Source organism: Exophiala aquamarina (genome assembly GCF_000709125.1).
Source record: "Exophiala aquamarina CBS 119918 chromosome Unknown aczIA-supercont1.1, whole genome shotgun sequence".
Lineage (NCBI taxonomy): Eukaryota > Fungi > Ascomycota > Eurotiomycetes > Chaetothyriales > Herpotrichiellaceae > Exophiala > Exophiala aquamarina.
Genome location: NW_013550587.1, coordinates 3,143,122 through 3,155,592, shown reverse-complemented (window position 1 = coordinate 3,155,592; position 12,471 = coordinate 3,143,122). Strand labels below are relative to the sequence as shown.

The window sequence follows — 12,471 nt, the reverse complement described above, 5'->3', positions numbered from 1 at the left end:
AGTTGCCGTCACGGCTGACAGTAAAACATTGACACCGCTTTTGGGGAGCATACTAGAGCTGCAGGCCATGATAGTGCCGACGATTCTGGGCATGCTGCGTGTGCCATGAAATGGTCAATTCATACCTACCTCGTTTTCGACTCTGAAGAGACACGATAGGTCCGCAGAAAGTTGTAAAAGCCGTAGAAGCCCAGTGCTCACCCATCCCAATATCGGTCAAAAAGATCCAATCCCTTCTAAGAATCTCCAGCAATCTCTCGTGTTGGAAGGGCTAGAGATTCAATTGACGTCCCGTGAATAGTTTCGACGAGATTCACATCTTGACATTCCGTGCGTGCCCTAAAAGGGATCAGCCCACACCTCCAAATGTACCAAATCACATCAAACGGTGGGAATCTTGCACCCGCCGAATTCGATTTCCGTAGTAAGTCCCTGGGCCAACACTGACACTGATATTATGCTAAATCAACGACATCTCATAGGCGATATAGTGACTGTCCCAACTCAAGAAATGTTGGACGCCGTTTTGACCACAACTTTCAAGGACGACGTGTACCGAGAAGACAAGATGACCGAAAATTTTCAGGCAGAGATGGCAAGCTTGACAGGACATGAGGACGGCATTTTCATGCTCTCTGGAACAATGAGCAATCAGCTTGGGCTCCGAGCACTGCTCATGCAACCGCCGTACTCTGTTCTCACTGATTCCCGTGGGCATATCGTCCACTATGAGGCAGGTGGCCTGGCCAGCTTGACTGGGGCGAGTCTACAGCCCGTTCTCGCCAGTAATGGAAAGTATCTGACCTTGGAGGACATCCAAGCCAAGGCGATATTAGATGAATATGTCCAGTACTCTCCTACAAGGGTAATATCGCTCGAGAACACGCTCAATGGACTTGTCATGCCTCTTGAAGAAGTGCGCAGAATTTCGTCCTGGGCTCATCAGAACGGGATCAAGATGCATCTGGACGGAGCTCGCCTTTGGGATGCCGTTGTTGCTGGGGCCGGAAGCCTCTTTGAATATGCTCAAGAATTCGACACTGTGAACCTTTGTTTCTCGAAGGGTCTTGGAGCCCCCCTAGGAAGTGTGTTGGTGGGAAGCAAGAAAACAATTGCGGCAGCCAGGAAAATCCGACAAAGTATTGGAGGAGGCATGCATCAGGCAGGTGTACTCACTGCTATGGCGCGTGTCTCTGTACGAGCCACTTTTGGGACTGGGGCTGACGGGAAAGGCTCCCTGCTGGCGAGGTCCCATCAAAATGCTCTGCACATTGCAGAACTTTGGGTCAGATCTGGTGGAAAATTGCTTGGCCCGACAGAGACCTGCATGGTGTTCTTGGATATCAAAGATGCTGGCATCTCGCGAAGCCGTCTGGAGGAACTATCCGCACAACACGGATTGGTGATAAAGAATGAGAGACTTGTCGTGCACTACCGTGTGTCACTCAAATCCAAAGTCGATGACTTTCCGCTGACAACTTCGCAGAAATTTCCGATGAAGCTATCCGTAGAGTCGAAAGTTTATTCGCAGCTATCTTTGAAAGGACGATGTCAACGGAGGTGAAATTGTGAGATATGTTAAGACACTTTGTCGGCATCGCCTTTCTCTTAGACTAGATTTCGATGGCGACAAACCAGTACGAGGATAATACTTGCACCGGTGAGGGTTGAGAACAAGATGCCGTGGCCTTGACATGTATACATCAGGTCAAAGCTAGTGTTTTATTGCCGAGATTTGGTCGAATAGGCCTCAGGGAGGATGTCTTCGTCCAAGAAGTGCTTGTTGTTATGTTATGACAACAAAATCTGGACCTTGGTCGACCAAGTCAAGCAAGTAACCACTGTAGCCTTGTCGCCTTTCCGTCCACACATATTCAACCAATGACTTGAGTTTCGCAAGACATATCGGAGCCACTTTAAGAAGTGGTATCGACTGCCATATTTCGCTCATTGGGTCTGGGAGCTCCAGTGCAGCGATGAGTATGGGAAAACCCACTTGCCGTAACTGTGCGTCTGGCCCAACTAGTTCTGGATATCTCAGAAAATCAAGCATAATGTTGTTGGCGTGCCACTGTGCTACGTCGTCCTGCGTCCCTATAGGGTTTAGAAGGCGATGTGCTATCAACAGTCCCGCACTCTTGTACATCGAGGCCTGCGTTTTCATTCCCAACACCTCCTCCTCTGAGAAGCTTTCGGTGAGGTCCTCGGGCTCAGTTACCGCCCATGAGAGGATTCGTTGTTCAATCATTTTGATAGTCGTGAGGCTGGCGTCAGATTCAGAGAATTCGCCATGCTTCAGTCTGTGGCCTGCAATGCTTAAGTCACCAAGGAGGGGCAACAAAGTAGTGCATAATCCCGCCAGACGATCGACAATGAGACGGCGCGGAGATCGGAATCTTATGATAGGACACTCGCGTCGTAGAAGGCTCCATATTGTGTCCCAAAAAATGGAAGTAATAGTGAAGACCTCGAAGGACGAGTGCTCTGATAGTTTCTGGTACCAGGGCTGGATAGAAGATAAAGAGTACCTTAGTATCAATGAGGAATTGACACACTTTGTGAGAAGATCGAATGCTGCTAGGGTTTGCCCCAGGACTAAGACGGCCACTGCATCCGTGACACCAGCGATGTTTGCTGTTCGAAGTTGTTGTAATGATACTGCGCCTTGAGTAAAGTCTGGTTCATCTGCTTCATTCAACGTGAGTCTAGGTTGCTCTACTGCGGTAAAAATAGCCATGTAGACGCCTTCCAGTAAACCAGGCGAGCTCATGTAAGTCTGCTGGACTGCCCTCCGAAACGACGGCGCAAAGGAGGGACCAAGCATAAATAAATGGTACTTCGAGTAAAATTTGGCGACGAGAAATGGCGAGGACTCGCGGATCTCCTGGACATCGTTGAGTTGGATCAAATATGAGCTGAATGTGAGAAGCCCGCGCTCGAGAGAGAGCTTCAACAGTTCGATCCCAGATGATGCAAAGCAAGGACGACCCTCCCTCAACGTCGTAGACAGGCCAACTTCCTCAACAGTACCATTTGAGGTATTCAAGCAGGGTTCTATTTCCCATACCTGTACTGAGCCGGTCAATCCCAGCTGTTTGCACCTTGGGCGTCTCCCCTGACGAGGGCGTGAGCGTAAGGTTGTGCATGTCGTTTTTGTCTGTTCGCATCGACTGCATCTCTGGTCGTCATTTTCAAAGCTGCATTTCTCTTTGAATTTGTAGCATCGATCACACGATCTGCGGGTGCCATTCCGCATGGTCTTGTCTTACATATCTCTCGAGTGCTGGGTTAGCATGCACCACTCCTGTTGGTAGGAAGGAAAGGAATCAAGAGAGCGAAATTAGGGGTTTCGTCGAAGGACCGATTGCCTCGGCTGCCCCCTGTCTATCTAGTCTCTTTTCCTGGGGCCCTGAGGGTCCGCCTGCTTGGCTAGGGAAGTCCTTGGTAAGCGGTCCATCCACTTAGAATCGACCTATAGCAGCGGTCGAATTCGCTTATCATTTAAGCCTCGCCAACAGGCTCCAGCTGATAGGGACGCCCTCGTATACTCCGTAGATAGTTTCTAGAAAGCCTAAGAAGCTTTTCTATCATATTGGATCAATTTCTGTTCTATTCTTACCGCTAGGCTCGAACTGACTTATCAATGGCTTCGTCCTTTGTTTACGAGCAGAGAAACCAAGAGCATTCACACGCTCTGAATTTTCACTCCATGCCAACGTCGTCAAGGCTGTGTTCCAAGCGCCCGCTCCTCAAAACATTCTCAAAGGCAGTATTTTCAGCGCGAGGCTACTGAGTACCTTTTCCACATATCATGCTCTGGTGTTCTGTGCTCGTTTCAATCACGCATATTGTGCTCAGTCATGTCGTCACCTCTAAATACCACATTGGAATTCTCAGGAGGTAAATCAATATAGTAGATTTCTCGAGCCGTCTGCCGGCACTACGCAATCCAGGCCCACACCTAAGACATCAGAGTACGGATATAGAGAGGAGTGGTAGACGGAGGTTCTTACCTTCTCTACTAGATTCTGAGGTGCTGATATTGGCCATACTTCAGCATCAATTGCAGCCTTTCCTGTCCAAAGATCGGCTTCGGCCGGGTTAACCAATTTGGTTTTCTTAAGGAGTTTCCAGAACAGGAATAAACCAAAGAATATCGGGATACCGATATAAGTACTTAAAAATGTCTCGACATTCCAAGGAGTAAAGGAGTAGAATCCATTGAGAAGTGTGAGAATGCTGAAATATATGAGCGTAGACCACGCGAGATAAGGTTGGAAGGGCGATTTGAATGGTAGCTGATCCCTGTCCACAACTTGACTTTTAAGAGCCTCGTAGAATCGTAAGTAGGTAACGCAGATGGTTATCCAAGACGACAGCGCAACCAGAGTCCCAAGATTTGCAAGCCAAATGAAGACTTTCGCCGGGCCCGCTGCACAACTCAAGTACGTTAGGGGAGTGACCAGAGCTGTCAGACCCACGCTGTAATAAGGGATACCTCTATCACAAGGTGATCAGCTCCAGCTCTTCAACCAAGCAGGGCATCAAACGAACCTCCTTGAGCACCGCATGAACATTTTGGGAGCTAAACCTATTTGAGCGAGAGACATAAGGTACCGACTGCCGTTGTATAGGAATGCATTCCCTGCAGAGCAAGCAGAGCTTAGAATGACTGCGTTGATAATTGAAGGAAGCACAGGAATGCCGGCACGTTTGATAGCAATAACCCAGGGAGAACTAGCAGCTCCAGGGGCATTGGTTGCCAGCGCTGTCAGTAGATCAGTATCATTAAAGGGTACAAGAACGCCAACGGCAAGGGATCCAAGGACGTAGAAGAACAACAGGCGCCAGAACACTCGCCGAACGGCTTTCGGTAGATTCCTTCGAGGGTCTTCAGCCTCGCCTGCAGCAACAACAACTGACTCAACACCCGCATAGGTATAAGCGGCCATGATCATGGCAAAGAGAAGTCCTAGAAAGCGTCCAGTGTGTCCTTCTACAATGAAGGTGTTCATGGCTCCTGGGTCCTTCCAATACCGGAACCCGATACGGTCATGGTTGGGAGCACCTCCTAAATCAATGACAAGGGCTAGTATAAGGAGACCAATGATTGTAGCCAGCTTCAAACTTGCAAACCAGAATTCTGCTTCACCGTAAATTGAGACGGCGAGGATATTGAGGAAGACAAGACCAGCGATGATTATCGAGATCCACACGGCGACCTTGTAAGAGGCTTATATTAGCTCCTAAAGTCAAATTGATGGGGTCCTAGGATTAACTCACATTAATATCGGTATTCCAATAGCCTATTATAAGTGCGGCTGCCGCAATTTCAATGCATATGCCTATGACATAGCCGTACCAGCCCTTAGATGACATCGTTCATAGTCAGCAGAAGTGAGAGTGTAAGGAAGAGCAACGGATGCTAAGAACTCACGTTCCATCCCACAGCAAATCCCAAGGCTTTATCCACGTAGCGGCAAGCGAAATTAGGGAGAGCTCCTGGGACAGGCAGCCACGTTGCCATCTCTCCAAGGCACTGCATCTGTGGAAACATGAGATGCGATCCATGGGACTGTGAGAACAGCAACTGACCATTCCCCATATAGCCACTCCCGTGATGGCGAACCCAAGGAACATGCTGAGAGGCCCAGTAGCAGCCAACGCTCTGCCGATACCTAGGAAGAGAGCTGTGCCAATAGAACCCCCCAGCCCCATGAATTGAACATGTCGTGCTTTGAGCCTTTATATGGATAAGAAGCCATCTTCCAAAGAAGAATTGGTATTCGTTGGAAACAATTGAGGTTGACTCACCGTCTGGCAACATAACCATAAGATCTTGCAGCCTCAGCATCACCATAGAGTTCCGTTGCCTCTTGGATGTTAATTCCCGAGACTTCGATCGCTTGAGGCGTCGCAATTACGGAGATTTGCTCCACATCTGGCGTGGTTTTGCCCGACATGATGGCTGGCGTGATAGTGCTTGAATAGAACTTGTCCTAGATAGAGTCTGGGGAGCGGGACTTGATCCAACTCGTGGTAAAATATAACAGCGCGAAAGGGGCAACAGGACATATAAATACGGTCAACATAGCACCAATTACCTGTCCCTATGTCAAGGGAAACGGGGGGTACAAGGCCTTGAGACCGCACTGCAAGTTTATGCTGAATCTGGTGATTGTAGAAACCGAGGGACATCCTCTTTCAACGTTGAGCAACCAACACTATTGCGAATACCAGTGCTGCTGCACATATTGCCGGACAGCTCAAGAGATAGGTGTAGTGTCACTCATGGCATCCTAAGGGAAGCCCAAGTCCAGACAAAGAGACATCTGAAGAGCTAACCCATTTTAGGCAGTAACTCACCGGTCAAAATACTCCGGACGGACTTTTGGATGGGCGCTTGCAACGATAAGAGGACTCAACTGCGGTCCCTGTTAGCTTACATATGACTCTGTGAGGGGGGCAGAACTGGGGAAAAGGCTCCATCAAAATACTGAACCTGCATGCCTGGTTATGCCCTAGGGGCTGCCGAGCAGCTCATTTGAGCGTGTGCTCGCAAGTGTTCCGGTATATCACAGCTCATAAATCCCTATCTAGAACCGGGTATATGTGTCCTGTACTGGAATGTTGGCATAGTCTAGGGTACGACAGCCAAGCCAAGGGAGTGGGAAACTGTTATCAATCCTGCAGATGAGCGAGGCCGGCAGCGAAGCCTGGTCCAGTACGAGAGCGGGGTAGAGACGCATTGGCTCAATTGATTCTATTCAATAAAGAGCCGCATATTCATGTCATAAAGGCGCATGACCACCGGGAAGTTCATACCAAACTGAGATCAAGGTCTGGTGCATCGGACGAACGAGGTCGATATCGTCCAGCAGAGAGGCACCCAAGAGGGGTCGCAGACGTTGCTTATTCATCTTGAGAAATTTGTTGTCAGTATAGTACCAGATGCCCCTGTGCTACGCCAGGTGCGAAACTCTCCAAATCCCTCAGAGGAGTCCTTGTTAGACGTTGTCATAGGGTTCTAAGGAGAGCCTTGTGGAGGAATGGATGGACTCTTTGATTTTGTCTCGAACCTGGGAGGCAGGTTAGACGAGTCGCTGCGAGCTTATCCTTTAAAGCGGCAAGAACTAGCGCATTTTACACATGGGATTACGTAGTGCAGCCTTGCCCTGTCGTTGATGCCAATGTGCTCACATCTGCACCTTGTTTGACAGCCACTTCTTTGTTCAAGACTCGAACAGACATGGGTTCCTCATCATCCAAAATAGCAAGCAAAGCTGCTGGGGCCGCCAGCCGCCGGCAATATCCATCCACATCCTCACTGCTCAATTCCACCACATCAACCTCGCGTTCACCGCCCTCCCACAATGCACAGTCACCTTTCGCCAAAATTTCCGCTTCGTCTCAGGTCCATCCAGATCCTGCCACCAACCCTCCTTTAGATCAAAAATCAGAACACATAGATCTCGATGGGCGTGATCCTCATTTCGGTTCTGCACTTCGAAAGATTGGCGTCGCGAAACCTGTCTCGGAAACAAAACCACATGAAGATGCATTTCCAACCTCAAGCCAACCTATGAGCTCCGGCCAGAACATCTTCCCTTCCAGCATGAACAACCCCGCAATGCTCCTTGTACAGGCACGGGAGAAGTTTGGAAATCAGTTCGAGGCTGAAATAGATGGCAGAGGCCGAGCTGGATTTCCCGGCAGGACACTGCTAAGTGCGAAAGAAATAAAGGAAGTCTTTACATTGAGAGATGACGTAGCGAGAGCGCCACAACAAATTGAGAAGGAATTGAGACTTAAAACAGGCATCCTCGACCAATTGGCCCCGAAAGGCGTCGCCGCCAATGCTTGATGCTCTTTAAGGTCTAATGCGACAACCTCAACGAGCTTTGGAAACGAAGACCTCCCAGTGACAGGCCGATTTCTCCGTCACAAAGGCAGATCGAACGAAACATCACCCTCGGCTGATTGCTCTCTTGCCCGTAATGGGTGAGGTCTCAGAGGATTCGACACAGCTCTTCTTCACGCGAATCAGGACCAGTCTTTAGAGTATCCCTATATCCATCTGACATGGAAGGCAGGCTATGGTGTCAGCTGTCAACACCTGGTCTCCCTCAGAGAAATGAACTCTCTACTCGCCGGGCTTACCAGGCATCAAACTCAATTTGTGGCACCACCACTGTATTATCATGTAAGTACATATTTATTGACCAACAATTTGAAGGATGTGGAACTGCAGGCCAAAGCTACTTCTGCCACCGAAATCCTACATGTATCTGTGCACGCCAAACAAAATTTTGAGGGGTTTCCCTTACAAAACTCTGAGGGAAAATTGAAGATGTTTTCTTATGCCTGTATCATACTATTTCAAAGTGTTACTGTACATGCTACCTTCCCCCGTTCACTCACTCGTCAGGATAGTCTCTTCCCAGGTCGTATCTCACGAGCCAGTCTCTAATTTTCCTTGCTTTGATTTCCTCTCTGACCCAGGGGTGGCAGAGCCCTTCCTCATGCTGATGCGATCCGTAGGCTCGATCCTCATCATCCGCGGCAGGAGATGATGGAATTACTTTGACTCGGGCCGAGAAAATCGCGCGGGAGGATGATTGAAGCAGCCAATTACCTTCTCATTGGTGCGGCCAAATATTCCCAAACATCTTTTCTGTCGCTGTTCAGTGAGGAAATGCCATTGCTGCAGCTTTCCAACCGCTGCGACTCGCTCTTTCAAGTCAGGCTTTTGAACTGTTGTAGTATTCGTTCTTCCACCTCTTCTTCACTGAGAGACATACCATCAGCCTCGTATTCCACCTCGGTTCGCGTTCTTATTGCTTTCTTCCATTCAATTGGGAGCGGGCCAAGCACATCAACCATTACCCAAAGCACGCCTGGCTCCAGCCCCCCCCGTCGCCAAAAAGTGGCTCTCCGGTCCTGAGTTCCAAAAAGTACGCCGGCAAGAGCCTGTATCGACCCCGGATGAAGGATATTTGTCAAACCCAATTTCCGGGACCCGTATACGGGTGGTTAACACCGATCTCGTCGCAACTCGATGGCTCCTTGATCAAAATGGTCTCTCCGAGATCGATAAATCTCAATATCGGTTGTACTAGTTATGCGACACCATGTTCTTGGAGAAGCTCGATCGGACGTTAGACCAATTTTGGTTCATGCTCATCAACAGCGCACATTTGGCGATATTCATCAGGATCCGGTGGATTACGGGGGGTTGTGCGTAATAGGTCTGTCCACCTCAAATTCCTCAGGAGTGCCAAACGTTGCATAAATCTCTTCATTTGTCCATGAGTCGACTTTGGCGACAGTGAACAGTATATTGTTGGCGCTAATATGTGACAAGCTGACCCCACCTTTGTGCAAGTGAAGCAATCCCTCACTCAACTATGTAGCCAACATACGAAGCTTCTCCGGTCTAAGCTTATATTGATTTGAGTGTTCGCCCCGCGTAGCAATACCAGGGCCTATCAACTCAAATATCAGGCAGAGATGGTCTCAGTTTGGTCCTGGACGTGAAATGATCCAATATAGCAACGACTCTTGCGGCCCCGAAATCTTCCTGACTTCGATCAGAACTACCTGAAGTTAATTCTTTGAGTGGTACGAGACGGGTGGTTTCTGCATCGCGAGCAAGCTATACGGTTGCACTTCCACCATAGCCCAACTTGTGCACAACCTCGTCACGCCCATTTGAGAATTCGTCTCCTATCGACACCGGATGGTATCCATCAGGTTCATACAATTCAAGATCTTCGCACCCATCCAGGGTTGGCGCATATTTACAATCCACCGATATCAACAGCTTGGAGCCAGCCGCTTCCGCAACCTTGTCAGAATTCCGGTTCATGTTAATCACTCTTTAGGGAGATTTGTGAAATTTTAGTGTCTGTATTGAGAATGGTCAGAGGTAAGAATGGACAAGAGGGAGAGAATTGCTTAAGCTACCATACTGATTCGGCTTTCCCAGCTGCGGATGCCTTGTTTGCTAAAATTTGCTTTCTTTCTGTGGCATGCGTGCAAGCAGCTTCAGCGGCTGTTGCTTTGAAAATAGTGTCACAAGACATTGTCGTCTTCAAATTTGTTAGCAAACAAAGGGCGTTGTGTCTGAAAAATACTGCCAACTGTTTGTTCGACGCAGCTGCTTCACCAGTGGTGAGACTCTAGTCTCCTGCAAAGATCAAAAAGTGCTTTTGCTAGATCAACCCAATCCCAGTCCTCAAAACCCCAATCTCTCCAAGCACGAAGCCTAGCCGATATCATCTTCGTCACAATGAACAAGAACACTACGCCAAATGGACGATTGAAACCCCTGTCGGGAACCCTGCAGTCGTCTCGTCAGACATGTCGACAGGCGTTATCAGGCATGTCCCTTCATTGGATTACTTGCCTCCATCACAAATAATATCCTCTCACAGAGCACTTGGAGTACTGGTTCCATTCAGTCATGCTTTGTCTGGTGAAAGGCTTTTTGTCTCGTCCTTTCACACTGATCTTCTTATTGTGTCCCTTTGTCCACAAACCCTTGATCCACAATGCCACCGATCCCGACACTTGTTGCTACCTATTTACGACCAGCCGTATGCCCTCAAATCGTACTCGAGTCTCAGCACTCTGTTCTCCCTCAGTACACTACAGAATCTTCCTGTGATATTTGGCAACGATCAATCGACCAAGAACTCTCGTTAAGAAAGTTCTTGGCGCACTCGGCGAGTCGGTGAGAGACAGTATGGCAACTTCAGGTGAGTCCGGAGCTGGTCTCCTTGCGCTTACATTCGGTGTGGAGTTGGAATTGGCTTTTGGCATTAGCAGATTAAAGGTCATAAGGCGGCCACATCTTGAATATCTGTTCCCTCAAAACTACCAGCTAGATCCCATGGATCAGGTGGACGACCACGAGAAATTCGACCCTACCGACCATGAAAACCGCGGGTTGTGTCAAGCTGCCACCGTACTTCGCCGTGAAGGTGTGGACCTCGCAATCAAGATCAATCCCAAGGACGATGACGACCTTTTCCAACGTTGGAGTCTAACGCACGAAAAAGCAAATATTTGTCCAGCGGCAGATTGGGAGATCGAATCATATACAGATCATCGGGTGAGACGCCTCTGGGATCTCCAATTTTCCGGGTTGGAGTTAATTTCTCCTATCATGCAGGCTCCAGACATGAAGGCAAAGCAAGTTCTCGAGGGTGGAAGCTTCCAAGAGCTCGAAAAGGTTTTGAAAGTGATCGACTTTGCTCAATGTCATACGGACTTACCTTGGATGTTCCTCAGTAAACCACAGACGTCGGGCTTTCATGTCCATGTCGGTCTGCAACCTGACGAGGACTGGGGTCCTGTGGACATTCCACTCGAAGTCCTGCGGCACCTGGCCTGGATCGTGGTCGTTTTTGAGGATGTGGTCTCCCTTCTGCATCATCCGGAGCGTCGCGGTTTCTGGATGACTAAGATATATGACCACGCGTGTTCGAATCGGCGAGCCTTTCTTGACATTAATCTTCGCCGTGTCAAAACTCACCTGCACACCTGCGACTCTGGTCTGGTATACGATCGATATGACGCATTCAATCAGATCTTTGGCAGCAGAAGCCACCGGGAATTGCGAGACATCATGTCAAATGAGCCCGATGCAGATAACCCGGCCTATCGCAACACCTTTGTCAATTTCTACAACATTTCGACCACTAGAGGGCACCCAGAACCTATTAGGACAGTCGAGTTCCGCCAACATTGCGGCACGACCGATCCGACAGAAGTCAAGGAGTGGGTTTACTTCGTAACCAGCCTGATGCGTACTGCAGAGCGAAAAGCGAACGAACCAACCCCCACTTTGCCCGCTAACGATGTCTCTCCAAGCGGATTGACCTCGCCCCAGAAATTGAAATACTGCGATATCTTGAATTCGAAGGAGAAGCGGACACTCAAGGAGCTCTTTGACCTCATGGAACTCCCTGTCGAGAGACGTCGCTACTGGTGGAGCAGAGCGCAGGAATATCAATCACCCAAGTACGAGGAGTACTGGAAGTATGGTACGTGTCATCCAGTTTGCGTCGGTCATGTCACCCGAGATGCTGAAGGCTGGGCAGAAGGTGAGGTGATTGCACAGCCTTGGAGCGAGCCCACGAGCCACGTTGAAAACGAGGTTCAGGCAGCAGACCTTCTTTCCCCTGTTTCCAATGTCTCAATGGACCTTTCAGATTGATATCTTAGATGCATGATACGACGAAGGTGAGTCAACTCGTACAGTATTAACACTAACTTATGAGCATTTTGACTTTGCCCCACTGATATTGCCTACTAGCACAGAGTTATCCCCACTTGCTGATTGAATATTGCTCAGTATGAGAGAGTTATTCCAACTCCTTTATTGAACTACTGCTCTACTAGCAGAGAGTGAGTCTAAGTCTCCTTGTTAGAATATAAAATACTGAAATACTGAAATACTTCCAT

General features: G+C 48.8%; 5 protein-coding genes across 5 annotated transcripts; 3 read left to right on the top strand and 2 right to left on the bottom strand.

Moving 5' to 3' along the window:
• Nucleotides 1-366: 366 nt before the first annotated feature.
• On the top strand, nucleotides 367-1,564 carry A1O9_01137 (threonine aldolase; the record flags this gene model as incomplete). Its single annotated transcript, XM_013410297.1, has 2 exons — nucleotides 367-424; nucleotides 483-1,564. The coding sequence occupies 2 exons, from the start codon at nucleotides 367-369 to the stop codon at nucleotides 1,562-1,564; spliced, it is 1,140 nt and encodes a 379-aa protein (XP_013265751.1).
• Nucleotides 1,565-1,786: 222 nt separating this feature from the next.
• A1O9_01136 (uncharacterized protein) lies at nucleotides 1,787-3,176 on the bottom strand (the record flags this gene model as incomplete). Its single annotated transcript, XM_013410296.1, has 2 exons — nucleotides 1,787-3,015; nucleotides 3,068-3,176. 2 exons carry the CDS (start codon nucleotides 3,174-3,176, stop codon nucleotides 1,787-1,789), a joined length of 1,338 nt encoding a protein of 445 aa, XP_013265750.1.
• A 764-nt stretch (nucleotides 3,177-3,940) lies between these two features.
• A1O9_01135 (uncharacterized protein) lies at nucleotides 3,941-5,963 on the bottom strand (the record flags this gene model as incomplete). Its single annotated transcript, XM_013410295.1, has 7 exons — nucleotides 3,941-3,961; nucleotides 4,014-4,482; nucleotides 4,618-5,222; nucleotides 5,284-5,367; nucleotides 5,438-5,545; nucleotides 5,596-5,743; nucleotides 5,815-5,963. 7 exons carry the CDS (start codon nucleotides 5,961-5,963, stop codon nucleotides 3,941-3,943), a joined length of 1,584 nt encoding a protein of 527 aa, XP_013265749.1.
• Nucleotides 5,964-7,249: 1,286 nt separating this feature from the next.
• On the top strand, nucleotides 7,250-7,864 carry A1O9_01134 (uncharacterized protein; the record flags this gene model as incomplete). Its single annotated transcript, XM_013410294.1, has 1 exon — nucleotides 7,250-7,864. One exon carries the CDS (start codon nucleotides 7,250-7,252, stop codon nucleotides 7,862-7,864), a length of 615 nt encoding a protein of 204 aa, XP_013265748.1.
• Nucleotides 7,865-10,747: 2,883 nt separating this feature from the next.
• A1O9_01133 (uncharacterized protein) lies at nucleotides 10,748-12,133 on the top strand (the record flags this gene model as incomplete). The annotated part of the gene is made up of 1 exon (XM_013410293.1): nucleotides 10,748-12,133. A coding segment is annotated over one exon (1,386 nt), but the record flags the coding sequence as incomplete, so codon positions are not given.
• Between the last annotated feature and the right edge of the window lie 338 nt (nucleotides 12,134-12,471).